This window comes from Capricornis sumatraensis, chromosome 9, assembly GCF_032405125.1.
Source record: "Capricornis sumatraensis isolate serow.1 chromosome 9, serow.2, whole genome shotgun sequence".
Classification (NCBI taxonomy): Eukaryota; Metazoa; Chordata; class Mammalia; order Artiodactyla; family Bovidae; genus Capricornis; species Capricornis sumatraensis.
Genome location: NC_091077.1, coordinates 4,550,228 through 4,566,473, shown reverse-complemented (window position 1 = coordinate 4,566,473; position 16,246 = coordinate 4,550,228). Strand labels below are relative to the sequence as shown.

The 16,246-nt window shown below is 52.1% G+C and overlaps 1 protein-coding gene across 1 annotated transcript in view; it reads left to right on the top strand.

The window, feature by feature from the left end:
- The window catches only part of OBSCN (obscurin, cytoskeletal calmodulin and titin-interacting RhoGEF), a 223,775-nt gene that overhangs the window by 131,011 nt on the left and 76,518 nt on the right, over window positions 1-16,246 (top strand). Inside the window, 13 exon segments of the mRNA XM_068979697.1 lie at window positions 4,107-4,382; window positions 8,839-9,114; window positions 10,422-10,700; window positions 10,854-11,120; window positions 11,284-11,553; window positions 12,575-12,841; window positions 13,117-13,383; window positions 13,574-13,686; window positions 13,795-13,948; window positions 14,133-14,294; window positions 14,413-14,517; window positions 15,261-15,527; window positions 15,959-16,228. Of these exon segments, the coding sequence (XP_068835798.1) occupies window positions 4,107-4,382; window positions 8,839-9,114; window positions 10,422-10,700; window positions 10,854-11,120; window positions 11,284-11,553; window positions 12,575-12,841; window positions 13,117-13,383; window positions 13,574-13,686; window positions 13,795-13,948; window positions 14,133-14,294; window positions 14,413-14,517; window positions 15,261-15,527; window positions 15,959-16,228 (2,973 nt within the window).

Genomic DNA, 16,246 nt, shown 5'->3' with positions numbered 1-16,246 from the left:
GAACAGCCAGTGTTGAGTGAAGAGCATACTGTGACTGGGGGGACAGCCAAGCTGAGCTGCAAGGTAGCCCAGACCCAGAAGGAGGTGACATGGTTCAAGGGTGAGAAGAAGCTGAGTGCCAGCTCAAAAGTGCAGGAAGAGACCCAGGGCCATGCTCAGCGGCTGGTGGTGCAGCAGGCGGGGAGAGCAGACACTGGGGAGTACAGCTCTGAGGCTGGAGGCTGGAAGGTCTCCTTGTGTGTGGACATCACAGGGGGTTCTAACTGAGAGCATTTGGAGGAGATGATGGGACTGACTAACAGACTGACTGGACCCTAGTGCTCTTTACATTAGACTTCCCTTCAAGTCTCCCATCCTTCCACTTCTATTCTTATGCCCATGGCTGAACCGAGGGAATTTAAATTGGAGGGGCGTGGATATGGAAGGGAGTTTGGCCATTCTTGTAAACTTCAGGTAGTGTTTGATGTAACACTTATTCACATGTCCCAGAAGCTGTGTAGAATCTTCCCCATATTGAGGACTCTGGAATCCACCTGGTACTTGAGGTTTGAAGTAGATGAGATGTCTCTTACCTGGGAATACATGCATATCCTTATGTTGAATGTTTTGGCTGTTCCCACATCACTCCCTCACCCAACATCACACGAGAGTTCTTCCTAGTGAAGCCTGTTTGAATTTCACTGAACCAAAATTAAGGGGACTGTTTTTTTGGCACATAATCATGATTGGAATTATCTCAAAACTAAAATTTGGCTCATGCTAGTTTAGGTGTTCTGGGAGGCTCTTTTCTCTTTCACTTCATGTACCAAATTCTACATCCAGGTTTTGTCTCAGCGCCTGTGAACAGTAAAAAAGGAGCTGACTCTTGGTAGGTATGCACCTGTGACATGCGCCTGAGGTTTAGCATGCTCTTTCCAAACAGCATATGGTTTTCCTTTGTCTTCAGTTAGAACATTTGTGTCAGTATTCTTGGAGTTTGATCTGTAAGCTTAGAAATGGAAATGAATAAGTAGCTAATACTATCAGTCAGTTCAGTCGCTCAGTCGTGTCCGACTCTTTGCAACCCCATGAATCGCAGCACGCCAGGCCTCCCTGTCCCATCACCAACTCCCGGAGTTCACTCAGACTCACGTCCATCGAGTCAGTGATGCCATCCAGCCATCTCATCCTCTGTCGTCCCCTTCTCCTCCTGCCCCCAATCCCTCCCAGCATCAGAGTCTTTTCCAATGAGTCAACTCTTCTCATGAGGTGGCCAAAGTACTGGAGTTTCAGCTTCAGCATCAGTCCTTCCAAAGAACACCCAGGACTGATCTCCTTCAGAATGGACTAGGTGGATCTCCTTGCAGTCCAAGGGACTCTCAAGAGTCTTCTCCAACACCACAGTTCAAACGCATCAATTCTTCAGTGCTCAGCCTTCTTTACAGTCCAACTCTCACATCCATACATGACCACAGGAAAGACCATAGCCTTGACCAGATGGACCTTAGTTGGGAAAGTAATGTCTCTGCTTTTGAATATTCTGTCTAGGTTGGCCCTGACTTTCCTTCCAAGGAGTAAGCTAACTACACCACTGCACTAAAAGCTGAGTTTTTACAGTAGCAGCAGCCATGGTCTCATGAAACAGTATGTACTTTACAGAGTTTCCCTCGTGGTTTGTGCCTCCCTGGCTGGTTCAGAGAAGTCTGAGATCTAAATTTCTTTTCCTTTCAGTAGGAGTTTGTTACAGGTAGATAACTGATTGGGAATGGATTAGTTCTTCCATGGGTAGTGGATTCATTGTTCATTATACTATTAAAAGCATAAATAAATAGTTTTTAAAAAGAGGGTGTTAATATCAAATAACTAAGGCTGTGATCCTACACTGACCTCTGGTTGCCAATACCTAACAGTGTGGGATTGTACCTGTACATAATAGTTTGTGGGTATGTATAGATACCAGAAAACTCACTCTGTACCTTTGTCAAATGTTATTAATATTTTAAGAGAATATGACACATTACTTTATGGTAGTCAGTTGGAAAAATTTTGACAATTTGGCCAGTTCCTAGAAAACTATTATCAAAAGTCACACAGAAGAATTAGACAACTCCAACAGTTCTAAACCTTTTAAGTAAGTTGAACCACAGTAAATCATTTTTCTCAGAAAGATCTAAGCCCAGTGGCTTTCCTGGTAAATTATACTAAATATTTTAGAAACAAATTAATCCATGTTCATGGAGATTCTTCTAGAGAATAGAAAGAGATACACTGCACATGGTTTTCTGACAAAATCTGACAAGGAATGTACCAAGAATTAAAATTACAGGTCAGTTTATTATAGCTATCAAAGGAAAACCCTAGACAAAATGTTAGCAAACTGAATTCAGCAATATATCAACAAGATAATACACTGTGATAAAGTTGTACTCCCATATTGCAAGGCTTATGTAGCTTCACAAACAAAGCAGATCAATGCAAAGCATGAAACGTAAGAAGGAATAACCAGATTACATGGATATCAACTCAGAAAATCTAAAAAGTTAATTAGACTTAGCATAAGAGTTGAGAAAATGGCCATGTAAAAAGTCAATATGTGGAAAACATATATTTCCATATAGTAGCAGCACAGTTGGAAAATGAAATTTTAAAAGATTGACAGCATTGTGAAAAGTATGATCTTTCCAGTTCCAAGTGAAATAAAGATGTTTAAGACATTAGTGGGGGGAAATAGTTAAACATTTTTGAGAGAGAGAGTAAAAACTGCCTGAAGAAATGGATGGAAATCTATGGAAGATTCAGATATATTCACATCCAATCAAAATCCAACAAATGTTTTTCTTTGGAGAGTTGAAAATTGAGCAGCAGATTCCAGAGGTCAAGTAGAGCCAACATACTCTTGAAAAGAGAATTATCATAAAGCTATAGTAATAAAGATACTGGGGGTTACAATACAGGGATCGTTATCAGATCAAAGGACCAGAATAGTGAACTCACAGTCAGACCTGTGAATAAATGAACTTCCAACTCTGCCGCCATCCCCACCGTTTTTGTTTTTAAACCGGTGAACTTGTATAGGCAATGGAAAAAGGATGGTCTTTTTGATATGGTGTTTTCACCATTAAATCATAAAAAATTGCGTAGGTAACTGGAACAGCAGTTAAAAAGGAACTCCAGGTGGGTTTGAGACCAGAGTATGAAAGGAAGACCATAAAACCTCAGATGATGACATAGATTATCTAATGGCTTCGGGTAAAGGAAGTCTTAAACAGAACAATGCAACAATATCCTGTATTCGACTACATTAAAACTAAATTTGGGGGCTCCCCTGGTGGCCCAGTGGTTAAGAATCTGTGCTTCCACCACAAGGGGCACAGGTTTGACCCGTTGTTGGGGAACTAAGATCCTACAGGCTCTGTGGTGAAACTAAATAAACAGATTTAAAACAAAAACTTGAGTGAAAAGGCAAGTTATGCAGATGGGTACAGTATTCGCAGACTGCATCATCTGTCACCTAGCACTTAAGCACATAAAGAGCTCTGGAGAATGAGTAAGGGGGAGACAGAAACCGCTATTGAAAGTCAGCTGAAACACCTGAAGAGTGACACCACAGGAGCGCAAACAGTGAGGGCCAGAAGACTGAAACAGTTGCCAGGGGGATACGACTTCCCTCCACCCGACTGGCCACAGTTGGCACGCTGAGCGTAGACCAGAGGCTGGAGGCTCAAGGTCGCTTCCGCAGGGCAGGTGGGAGTGCACCCCTCCCTGAGCTGGCCTGTGGAGAGCGCTAATGCCACATGACTGTGGCTGCGACCCTGCACTGCCCTTTGGGTGCCCACCTAGAGAGGTTGAGGAACTGATGCCTCAGGACCCTGAAGTTCTCCCAGAGTAGTGTGTACACTGAAGTCTCTTGCAACATCTTCACCTGGAACAACAGGCATGGATCAGTGGGAGAATATATAGGTAACCTGTGGTTACTCGGTGAGAAGGAGGTAGGGTTTTCCAGGCCACACAGCTAGCCAGGATCTAGAGAAATTTCCAGTTCTCTTGCTTCACCATTTAGTCCCTCCTCCCCAGTGCTGCACCTTGACTTAGTATCTGTGACCCTGTGTATCCCCCTCTGTCCCCAGAGCCCTTGGTGGTGTTCGCCAAGGAGCAGCCGGCACGCAGTGAAGTGCAGGCCGTGGCGGGGGCGAGTGCCACGCTGAGCTGCAAGGTGGCCCAGGCCCAGACGGAGGTGACCTGGTACAAGGACGGCAAGAAGCTGAGTTCGAGCTCGAAAGTGCGTGTGGACGCCAAGGGCTGCACCCGGCAGCTGGTGGTGCGGCAGGCGGGCAAGGCGGACGCCGGGGAGTACAGCTGCGAGGCCGGGGGCCAGAAGGTCTCCTTCCGCCTGGACGTCACAGGTCAGTTATTTGAGAGGATCTTTTGGAGATGATGTGACTGACTTACAGCCGTGACCGGATCTTTTCATTGCGTTTAACCTCTTAATATCTCCCATCTTCCCACCTCCCATTCTCATGCTCCTGGCTGATCCCAGGGACACTGGGAGGGAATGGTGTGTGTGGGAGGAGGAGGGGCCTCTCTTGTGCACCCCGAGTGCTGTTTCCGCGTTGTAATGTTCCAGGTGATCTTTGGTGCCCAGGACCCTGGCTCCATCTGGCCCTTGGGGTCTCAAGTGGGCCACATATCTCTCACCTTGGGAAATGTGAATGTACTTTTTGGATGTTTTAGCAATATCCAAATTCTCTCACCCGGCGTTGTATGAGGATTCTCCCTAATCAGAGATGTTTGTAGTTTGTTGGACCTGATAAGAGGATTTCAGCCACATAATCATGCTTGGCATTACCTCAAGTCTGAATTTATTTCAGTTGTTATGGGACACTGTTTCTTTTTCTTGCACATTGTTGTAGAAGTTATCTGTGCACCTAAATGTTGCAAAATCTAGGTTTCTGTCCTGTTGCAATGTCTGTGCAAAGTAAACCAAGAGAAGAGGACTGGTGCCTTTGACATGCACCTCTGAGATATGGTACATTCTTTTAAAAGCAAATATTGGTTTTCTTTTGCCTTCAGTTAGTACATTCTGTGTCCGTATTCCCGTTGGAGCTTGATTTATAAATTTAGAAATGGAGAGTAGTAAGGAGCTTTCCCTACACACCAATAGGCTTTCTTAAAGACGAGGTACTAGAGTAGCGCTCCTGACTGGTAGAGCAGTATTTGTTTCATATCATTTCCTAATGACGCATGTCTTTCTGTACCTTCTGAGGCGGCTCACAGAGGTGTCTGCAGACTAACTTTAGTTTCCTTTTGTTAAGAGAGGTTAACTTCAAATAGAAATGAATTATTATAAAATATAATATGATTTCACACAAGTAGATTTGAAAAGTTTTTAAATATTGGTCAATTCTTAGAAAACTTGGTCAAAACTTCCACAAGAAGAAATAAACTTGAACAGTCTTATAATCTTCTAGATAAATGGAACCGTAATAAAATAATCTCATAGAACAAGATTAAGCTCAGTGGCTCTACTGGCAAATTATATGAAATATTCTGGAAAACTACTTCATATTCATGGAGATTCTTTAAGAGAATGGAAAAGGGATATATGTGTGTGTGTATGTATCTATTTATGTGTGTGTGTGTGTGTGTGTGTGTGTGTATGTGTATAGACAGACACTCTTTAACTCATTTTATGTAGCTACCATAGCATTGATACCAAAATCTGACAAAGTATAAAGGATTGAAATTACAAGCCAATCTTTTATGGTTGTCAATATAAAAATCCTATACAAAGCATTGGCAAAGTGAATGGAGCAAGACATGAAGATCTTGATCCAGGAATGCAAGGTTTGTTCAACATCAGAACATTAGAAAAATCAACCTATAACATTAAGAAGCTAAAAGAGCAAAAGCATATTTCTGCCTTAAAAAATGCAGAATAAAAGTGCTTGATAAAATGTTTACATCATATCTAGATTGAGTTGTATAAAATACAGCATATGTTCATTTTGATAACTTCTTACTGAACTACGAACAAATGAATAGTTCTTTAATTTGATATAGAGTACTAAAGAAAACAACAGCAAACATCATGCTTACAGAGAAACCTTGAAAGCTTTTCTTGTCACTGGAGCATTTCAAGTGGCTCCACTATCACATCTTATGTCCAGTGTTGTAGAGACTGTCAGGAACAGTATAAAGTCAGATTTAGATACAGCAAGAAGTGGAGTTCCTAGATGATAACATTATTAATGCAGAAAGTAGAAAGAATTTATAAAGTTAGTAAGAAAGTTGAGAATAATCGCCACATACAAAATACACAGAAAACGCTTCTATGTTGATGTACTAGCAACTGAGAGTCAGAAAATGATATTTTAAGACAATCACAATGACATCAAAAGTATCATGCTTCTAATTCCATGCCTAGTAAAATTTGTTTAAGGCTTCCAAGAGAGGATATTATTAAACATTTTAGCGAGGCAGTGAAGACCTAAATGAATGGTGAGCTATGCATGGAAGGCACTAAGGGGTCCATTCCTACTCAAAACCCTGGAGGAGGAAATGGCAACCCAGTCCAGAAATTCTTGCCTGGGGAACTCCATGGACAGAGGAGCCTGGCCGGCTACAGTCCTTGGGGTTGCAAGAGTTGGACACAGCTGAACTCGTACCACCAATCAAAATCCAAAGGGAAGTTCTGTGGGTGTGTCAAAATTGACAAGTTGATTCCAAGGGTCAGATGAGATGGAAGCACTCGTAAAATGAGAGCGCTTGATCTGCAAGATATCAAACATTATAAAATTACAGTAGTGAACAGCTGGGTTTCAGTGCAGGGATAAATACAAAGAAATAGAATAGTGAGCTCTGAAAAAGCCCTGCATTTAACCAAACTCTCCCATCCCTTTTCTGTTTTTTAACTATGTAATGCTAGTGTGTAGTGTAGAGAAAGAGTAATTTTTTTATAAACTGCAAATGCCATATAACCATATATATATATATAATATATATTCCTCTATAATAAAAATTGACATATCTCTCACAGCACACATGGACACCAACTCCCGGTGGGTTAGAGACTCCAATATAAAAGTTAAAACAAGCTCTTAGCAGCTAATATAGATTATTTAATGACCTGATAGTAATAAAAGATTTAAGCAGTATATACATGTATTAATCACTACATTTTAAAAATTAATTCATTTTAATGGGAGGATACTGACTTTGCAACATTCTGGTGGGTTTTGCCATACATGAACATGAATCAGCCACAGGTGCCCATGTGTCCCCCCATCCTGAACCCCCCTCCCACCTCCCTCCCACCCCATCCCTCTGGGTTGTCCCAGAGCACCAGCTTTGAGTGCCCTGCTTCATGCATCAAACTTGCACTGGTCATCTGTTTTACATATGGTAATATACATGCTTCAATGCTGTTCTCTCAAATCTTCCCACCCTCGCCTTCTCCCACTGAGTCCAAAAGTCTTTTGTTTACATCTGTGTCTTTTGCTTCCTTGCATATAGGATCGCTGTTATCATCTTTCTAAATTCCACATACATGCATCAGTATACTGTATTGGTGTTTTGCTTCCTGACTGACTTCCACTCTGTATAACAGGCTCCAGTTTCATCCACCTAATTAGAACTGACTCAAATGCATTCCTTTTTATAACTGAATAATGTTCCATTGTGTGTGTGCACCACATCTTCCTCATCTATTCATCTGCCAGTGGAGATCCAGCTTGCTTCCATGTCCTCAGTTCAGTTCAGTCACTCAGTTGTGTCCAACTCTTCATGATCCCATGGACTGCAGCACACCAGGCTTCCCTGTCCATCACCAACTCCCAGAGCTTGCTCCAACTCGTGTCCATCAAGCTGGTGATGTCATCCAACCATCTCATCCTCTGTCGTCCCCTTCTCCTCCTGCCTTCAGTCTTTCCCAGCATCAGGGTCTTTTCCAGTGAGTCAGCTCTTTGCATCAGGTGTCTTGGCTATTGTAAACAGTGCTTCAGTGAACACTGGGGTACACGTATCTCTTTCAGTTCTGGTTTCCTCAGTGTTTATGCCCAGCAGTGGGATTGCTGGGTCGTATGGCAGTTCTATCCCCAGTTTTTTAAGGAATCTTCACACTTTTCTCCATAGGGCTGCACTAGTTTGTGTTCCCACGAACAATGTAAGAGTGTTCCACAAAGGACAATTGACATACTTGCCTGTGTAAAACTCAGAACTCTATGTCAACAGAAGACACATAAAAGATAAAGAAGCAAGTGACAAAGATGGAGAAAATATTTACACACCCATAAGTGTCAAGGTTCTAATATAAATATATGAAGAGCTCCTGAAAATGAAAAAAGGAAAAGACAGACAGTGCTACTGATAACTCGGTAAACGTCTGGCAGTGATACTGCAGAAGGGCAAACTCCAAAAGCCAAAAAGATGAGAAATGGTGCTTCACTTTGTAAGTCGTTAGGACTGTGCAAAGGAAAGCTCAGGAAGTACAGCCATGCTCCCTACCAGTTGACGACACCGAGAGGATGGAGCCTCAGGAGCTCTCATGCACTGTGGGTGGGAGTGTTCCCTGTACTGTCGTGTGAGAAAGACTGCGTCATCTAGGAAGGTTGAAGGGCACATGCATCCTGATCCCACAGTTCCTTTCCTAGAGGAATCTGTGCAGGGAGGAGATCTTTCCCAGAGCCCCCACTTGGAGCAGCATGCACGGAATGTATAGATCAATTGTGGGCACTTGTGGCACAACGCAGAGCTTGGAGCAGGGCCCAGCCCCCTTCCTACCTGCCCAGGCCTTCTTTCCATCTTGCTGCATTCCTGACTTAGATGGCATCTCTGACCCTGTGCATCCTTCCTTGTCTGCAGAGCCTATGGTGGTGTTCGCCAAGGAGCAGCCGGCACACAGTGAAGTGCAGGCCGTGGCGGGGGCGAGTGCCACGCTGAGCTGCGAGGTGGCCCAGGCCCAGACGGAGGTGACGTGGTACAAGGACGGCAAGAAGCTGAGTTCGAGCTCGAAAGTGCGTGTGGAGGCCACGGGCCGCGGGCGGCGGCTGGTGGTGCAGCAGGCGGGCAAGGCGGACGCCGGGGAGTACAGCTGCGAGGCCGGGGGCCAGAAGGTGTCCTTCCACCTGGACGTCACAGGTGGGTGCCAAGGCAGGGTGGGGGAGTGTGAGTGCAGGGGATGCTGGGCCCTGGGGTCCTCTGCTGGGTTCTCCACGGATGCAGTCAGCTCCAGGGCTCTGTCCCCCGGCAAGGCCCTTGAGCGGCAGGACGCCTGCCAGAGCCCTGAGTCCAGGACACTCTTGACATCTCCTCCCCCAGATTCCCACTTCTCCCTGCCACATCCATACCTTTCCCAGCGTGAAATCTGCCACAGAGGCTTTCTCAGCCATCTGCAGGCTGTTGAAATGGCCATTCTCTGTCTGTGGGCGGCAGGGGACACTATTCCCATATTAAGTCTTCCTGGGCAGCTATGGGGCCCTGCTCTGGGGCACTTCTGGCCTTGAATGCCCCTGCCTTCACTGGGTCTGGCGCCCCTGTCTCGGCTCGGGCCCCTGACCGTCCAGCTGTATTTAGGTCAGCCTGTTGTGTTGGCCTCTGCTCAGATGCCCATTCTGTCCTGAGCCTGAGCCAAGTGGGTATATTGCCTGCTTGCTCCTGTCCCTCCTGCTGCTGGTGACATCACTGGGTTTCAGAGTCCTGAGCTCAATGACCCTGTCTCTGTCTAACCCTGTCCCTAACCCTAACCCTAATGGCCACCTTTTCGCACCTGTGGCCCTGGCATCTGATCCTGCAGCCCGAATGGTCTTTCCAGGTGGTCCCCCGGATCAGCCCTCACAGGGACCCTCTTAGGTCCCCTCCCAGGGCCTCCCTCACCTTCTTCTCACCCCTGGCCTTTTCCCCCATGCTTGGCTGCTGGAGGCACTCAGGCTATTTCACACGTCTCAGACTTTGCCCGGCCTCTCCCCTCCCTGCAGGGGGTTCCTCTACTGAGCTTGTCCCCCTCTGCTGCCCTTCCTGGCCCCGCTCCCTCCTGCTCCTCTGGAATGCTGGCCCAGCCACAGGCTGCATCAGGGTCTTTATGTGCCCCGCTTTCCCTGCCTTAGCTGCTCATGGGGCCCAGTGCTGCTTGGGATGGGGCAGGGATCCTGGACTCCGAGCTCTTGGTGGACAGAGCTCGTGGCCCCCAGGCCCGTGGTCCCAAGTGGCTCCTCCTCACTGCCCTGTGCTGCCCCTGGGAGCCTGGATGGTGCCTGGCAGGCGGAGTGTGGCCCTGAGGCGTTCCTCTCTCGCTTGCTCAGCAGAGAGGCCGCGGTGGAGAGGCAGACTGCCTAGGCAGTTTCATTTCAAGTCTCCCACCACGTGGCCTGGAGGGGGCTGGGATTCAGGCCAAGGATGAGGGGATCCCCTGTCTAATGTTCCTTTGTTATCCCCCTGCCCAGAGCCAGAGTTTGAGCCCCCCGCCCCAGAGAAACCCAGGCGCAGGGAACCGCTGCTGGTCAGGGAACACGAGGACATCGTCCTGACAGCCACTCTGGCCACGCCGTCTGTGGCCGCGGTGACGTGGTTCAAAGATGGTGTGGAGATTCGCCGCAGCAAGCGGCATGAGATGGCCAGCCTGGGGGACACCCACACCCTGATCGTGCGTGGGGCACAGACCCTGGACAGCGCTGTCTACAGCTGCCGCGTGGGCGCAGAGGGGCAGGACTTCCCGGTGCAGGTGGAAGGTGAGCGGCTCCGCCGGGTGGTCCTCTGGGAACCCCTTGTTGGCAGCATCCTGGAGTGGAGACTGGGTGGGGCTCCGGGCGTGCAACCAGGCGGCTCGGAGCTGGTCCCGCGGCCTGAACCCTGCCGGGCTGACGTCCCCTCCCCTCCCCTAGAGGTGGCTGCCAAGTTTTGCCGCCCCCTGGAGCCTGTGAGTGGGGATCTGGGCGGCACGGTGACGCTGGTCTGTGAGCTGAGCCCTGCGCAGGCTGAGGTGGTGTGGCGCCGCGGAAGCACGCAACTCCGGTCCGGCAAACACTTCCAGATGGCGGCTGCGGGGACTCAGCGCTCGCTCACGGTGTCGGGCCTGCGGGAAGAGGATGCAGGGGAGTACGTGTGTGAGAGCCGCGACGACCACACCAGCGCCATGCTCACCGTTATCGGTATGCGTGTGCCGGGTCCGCGGGCTGAGTCGCCAGGGAGGATGGGTAGCTTGGCGGAGCATTCTTGGCAGGCTTCCTGGAAGAGGGGTTCTTCCGCGGAGTCTGCAAGAGGGGGAAGCCCCGCCTATCCTCTCTGTATCTCATATGGAGCCCCTGTCTACAGTACCCCGCGTGGTCAAGTTCACATCTGGGCTGAGTGCGGTGGTTGCAGAGGAGGGGTGCGAGGCCACTTTCCAGTGTGTGGTGACCCCCAGCGACGTGGCAGTCACATGGTTCCGAGATGGTGTCCAACTACAGCCTGGCGAGAAGTTTCTCATATCGCAGAAGGGTGCCAGCCACAGCCTGACCATCTTAAGCCTGGCCCTGGAGGATGCCGGCCAGGTCACTGCGGAGGCTGAGGGCATCCAGTCCACGGCTGCTCTCCGGGTCCGAGGTGAGCTTGTGGGGCGGCAGGGAGGGCACCACAGCTTCTTGTACCAGGTTCTCCTAGTGAGCTGGTTCCCAGGTGGCTGTACTGATATACCCTGCTGCCGGCCTGGATCCAGCCCCTTGGGCTGACTTCAGAGGACGTGGGTTTGTCAGCTGCAGAGTGGGCCCGTGGGGCCAGACACCTGCTCTGCAGGGGAGGTGGTACACTCTTGCAGTGCACCCCTGGCGAGAGAGTGGGCGGAGGTCGTGATCCAGGGGGTCTTCCTGGAGGAAAGGACCCTTGCTGAGCCGAGAGGTGGGGGAGATGGCAAGGTGGGCAAGCGTATGCAGGGGATGGGGATGCGCTTGGCTCGCTGAAGCCAGGTTGTGTGGGGAGAGCCAGAACTTTACCCCAGGGGAGCCAAGCCAGCTCATGAGGAAGGGAGTGAAATGGGTAGATTCACTCCTGCCCATGGCACAGCCTGAGTCTGGGAGGACTCCTCAAACGTTTCTCTTCCGTAATGTGGTGCACCCAGGGCCTAGTTGAACAGGGTGCAGCTGGTCTGGGGGCTTGGAGTCTGCCTGTCTCAAGAGCTCTCTGTGTCCCTATGCTGCTCACCAGTCGCACTTAGGAGCTTCAGGCTTTTACGGGCGTGGCAGGAGGTAGTTCAGAAGAGGGGACCAGTAGGTGGGAGGGGGACTGGGTGAGAAGAAGCCCTCCTGAGGTGTGGTTGTGTGTGTGCTCAGTAGCTCAGTCGTGTCCGACTCTCTGTGACCCCATGGATGGCAGCCTGTCAGGCTTCTCTGTCCATGGGAGAGTGGGTTGCCATGCCTTCTTCCAGCTGAAGTGCTATTATCCACCCATAAAATCATACCTGTGCACACGTACTGCTGAGCCCTGAGTATGGCCAAGGCCTTCCCTAGCTCGGAGTCAGAATGTGGTGGAGGGCAGGTCTGCTGGCTGGGGGTCGTGGGCCGGGTCGCTCTGCCTTGCTTTTCTGCGAGTAAACAGTGGCTCTGGTGATCTCCTCCTCTCATGACCGCAGAGGCTCCAGTGCTGTTCAGAAAGAAGCTGGAGCCGCAGACCGTGGAGGAGCGGAGCTCAGTGACCATGGAGGTGGAGCTGACACGGCCGTGGCCGGAGGTCAAGTGGACACGCAATGCCGTAGCACTCGCGTCGGGCGAGAAAGTGGAGATCCACGCCGAGGGCGCACGTCACCGTCTGGTTCTGCACAGTGTGGGTTTCGCCGACCGCGGCTTCTACGGCTGCGAGACACCAAACGACAAGACGCAGGCCAAGCTGACTGTGGAAAGTGAGCAGCTAAGCGAGCTTGGTCCAAGGGTTGAGCACTGAGGAGGTAGAGGGGGTAGGAGGAGAGGGGAACTCCGTCTGGGGGCAGGGCCTTGGAAAAGGGGGAAAAGGGAAGAAGACCCTGCGCTTGGCAGGGGGCGGGGAGGAGGGGAAGGGAGTGAGGAGCGGGGAGGCCTCCCCGCAGGGCACTGTGAGGCTCCCGGGGGACGTGACGGGGGCTGGCCCGAGGCCAGGGTGTTGCTGCAGCGGCTCACCCTTCCCTTGTTTGTCCCGTAGTGCGCCAGATCCGGCTCGTGCGGGGCCTGCAGGCCGTGGAGGCGCAGGAGCAGGGCACGGCCACCATGGAAGTAGAGCTGTCCCACGCGGACGTGGAGGGCACCTGGACTCGGGACGGTCTTCGGCTCCAGCCGGGACCCAACTGCCAGCTGGCGGTGCATGGCCCCACACACACCCTCACGCTGTCACGGCTGCAGCGGCAGGACGGTGGCTTGGTGGCCTTCAGGGCGGAGGGCGTGCACACCTCTGCTCATCTGGTGGTCACTGGTGGGTGCTCATAGGTGGGGCAGCACTCACTCCAGAGTGCCTGCCCCTGTCCCTACGGTGCCAGGGAGGCAGGTGGGGCATTGTAGGGGAGGGGACTCCTTCCTAAAACCAGCTGAATGACTCCAGCCAGTTCAGACCCTGTCCTCGCACAGGGGCCCTGCTTCTCAGCACTTCCCTCTTGTCTTCCCAGAGCTGCCTGTGAAGTTCATCCGCCCTCTGCAGGACGTGGTGGCCACAGAGAAAGAAAAGGTGGCCCTGGATTGTGAGCTCTCACGCCCCAATGTGGATGTGCGCTGGTTGAAGGTGCCTGCGAACTCCTCTGCCCCCTCTTGCCTCTAACCAGGAGTGGGCAAGTGTCAGACCACTCTGCTGGGCAGTGCCAGCCCTTGACCCGGCCTCGTTCCTTCATAGGACAATGTGGAGCTGCGGGTAAGCAAGACCATGGGCATGTTGGCCCAGGGGGCCTGCAGAAGTCTCGTCATTTACCGATGTGAGTTTGGAGACCAGGGCGTGTATGTGTGCGATGCCCACGACGCTCAGAGCTCGGCCTCCCTGAAGGTGCAAGGTGAGGGCTGGGTGGGTGGCTGCAAGGACCTCCCGGCCTCCTACTGCGTCCCCCAGCAAATGCTTGGCCCTCTGGTTCTGCCCTTGTGCCCAGCCTGTACCCCGTCAGCAAGCTGGGCCGGGGGGTGGTGGTCAGATAGGAGACCTGTGCCTCGGGGTGTAGCAGGGCCTGCCCTGTGCCCCAGGCCGGAATGTGCAGATCGTGAGGCCTCTGGAGGATGTGGAAGTGGTGGAGAAAGAGGGCGCCACCTTCTCCTGCACGGTCTCCCACGACGAGGTGCCTGCGCAGTGGTTCTGGGAGGGCAGTAAGCTCCGGCCCAGTGACAACGTGAGGATCCGCCAGGAAGGTGAGACGGGGACAGTGGGGCGACAGAGCAGGGCTCCTCCCCACTTCCTGCCCCCAGGCCACCCCTCCCCGTCCCCAGGCCCCCCTGCCCTTTAGTGCTGAGTGGGCTTTGTCCCCAGGAAGGACATACACTCTCATCTATCGGAGGGTCCTGGTGGAAGACGCAGGGGAAATCAAGTTTGTGGCAGAAAATGCGGAATCGCGAGCCCAGCTCCGAGTGAAAGGTAACGGGAGCCCCACACAAGGGAGGGGCTGGACAGTGTCTGTGTGGACAAGTGCATGTGCCGGGTCTTGCGGGGCTGAAAGGCCTGCTGTCTGTCCTGGGGAACCTCCCGGAATGAGGTTAGAAATGACCCAGGAGGAGGGAAAGGGGTGTTCCCTCCTCAGCAGGAAGAGAGTGGACCAGGGGAGGCAGTCTTGGGGTCTCCTTTATTGAAAATGTAGTTACCAGTAAATTCTCCCTCCTGGGACCTCAGCAAATGCTGGAAAGGGTGTGAGGCCCCTGCAGGAGGTGAGCGTACAAGCCTTTTGTCTGGTGACCTTGGTGACAGTCAAGCTGATGGTGGGGCAGGAGGGAGACAGGGCCTGGGAACAGGCTGGGGGTAGGGGCCCGGGTGTTGGATACGTGTGGAGGGGACAGGGTACAGAGGATTCGGGGTGTGCAGGGTGAGGGTAAGGCTGTGTGGTGAGGGGATGGATGGGGTGTCAGGGTGGGGCGGGCACGCACATGCTGAGGGCCCCCTGGACGAGTCCTCGTGGTCAGAGGTGAGCAGCACGTCCCCGGCCAGCCTGAGGGTGAGACTCCGCCGCACTGCCTGCTGGCTCTGGCAGCGGGTCCCCTGGGCTCTTTTTAGCCTGAGCATGGGGTCCCAGTTTGGCTGGTGGGAAGATGCACAGCCCGAGCACCCTGTCCTGGGGGTTCAGGCTCGCTGTGCGCCCACTCTGACCCCACGGGGTATACCCCCAGAGCTGCCCGTGTCCATCCTCCGCCCGCTGCGGGATAAGATCGCGATGGAGAAGCACCGCGGCGTGCTCGAGTGCCAGATGTCCAGGGCCAGTGCCCAGGTGCGGTGGTTCAAGGGTAGCGTGGAGCTGCACCCTGGGGCCAAGTACGAGATGGTCAGCGACGGCCTCTACCGCAAGCTGGTCATCAACGCCGTCCAGCCTGAGGACGAGGACACCTACACGTGTGATGCCGGCGACGTGAAGACCAGTGCACAGTTCTTCGTAGAAGGTTTGGGCAGGGCCGCGTGGAAGCTGCTCCTTTTTTCCCCAGGAGAAGGGCTGTGGCCTGTGGCACTTGGAGGCTTGGGCTTCCCAGGTGGTGCTAGTGGTAAAAAACCCGTCTGCCAGTGCAGCAGACGTAAGAGGCCTGGGTTCGGTCCCTGGGTGGGGAAGATCCCCTGGAGGAGGGCAGGGTAGCCCACTGCAGTATTCCTGCCTGGAGAATCCCATAGATGGAGGAGCCTGGCAGGCTACAGTCCATAGGGTCGCACAGAGCTGAACACAACCCTGAGAAGGGCCTGACTGGTGGCCTCGGGGTGCTCCCAGGAGGATGTGAGTGTCCCTGAGAGGGTCTGTTCCCAGGAGCAGGCCCTGCAGAGGTGAGGGGGGGGCTTGAGACCCTCCCGCGGGACTGCCCCGCTGACTGGCCCTCGTCCACAGAGCAGTCCATCGTGGTTGTGCGGGGCCTGCAGGATGTGACGGTGATGGAGCCGGCACCCGCCTGGTTCGAGTGTGAGACCTCCATCCCCTCGGTGCGGCCCGCCAAGTGGCTCCTGGGAAAGACGGTGCTGCAGGCGGGGGCTGACGTGGGGATAGAGCAGGAGGGCACGGTGCATCGGCTGACGCTGCGGCGCACCTACTCCACCATGACGGGGCCAGTGCACTTCACCATCGGCAAATCGCGCTCCACCGCCTCCCTGGTGGTCTCTGGTGAGAGGGCGCTGGCCG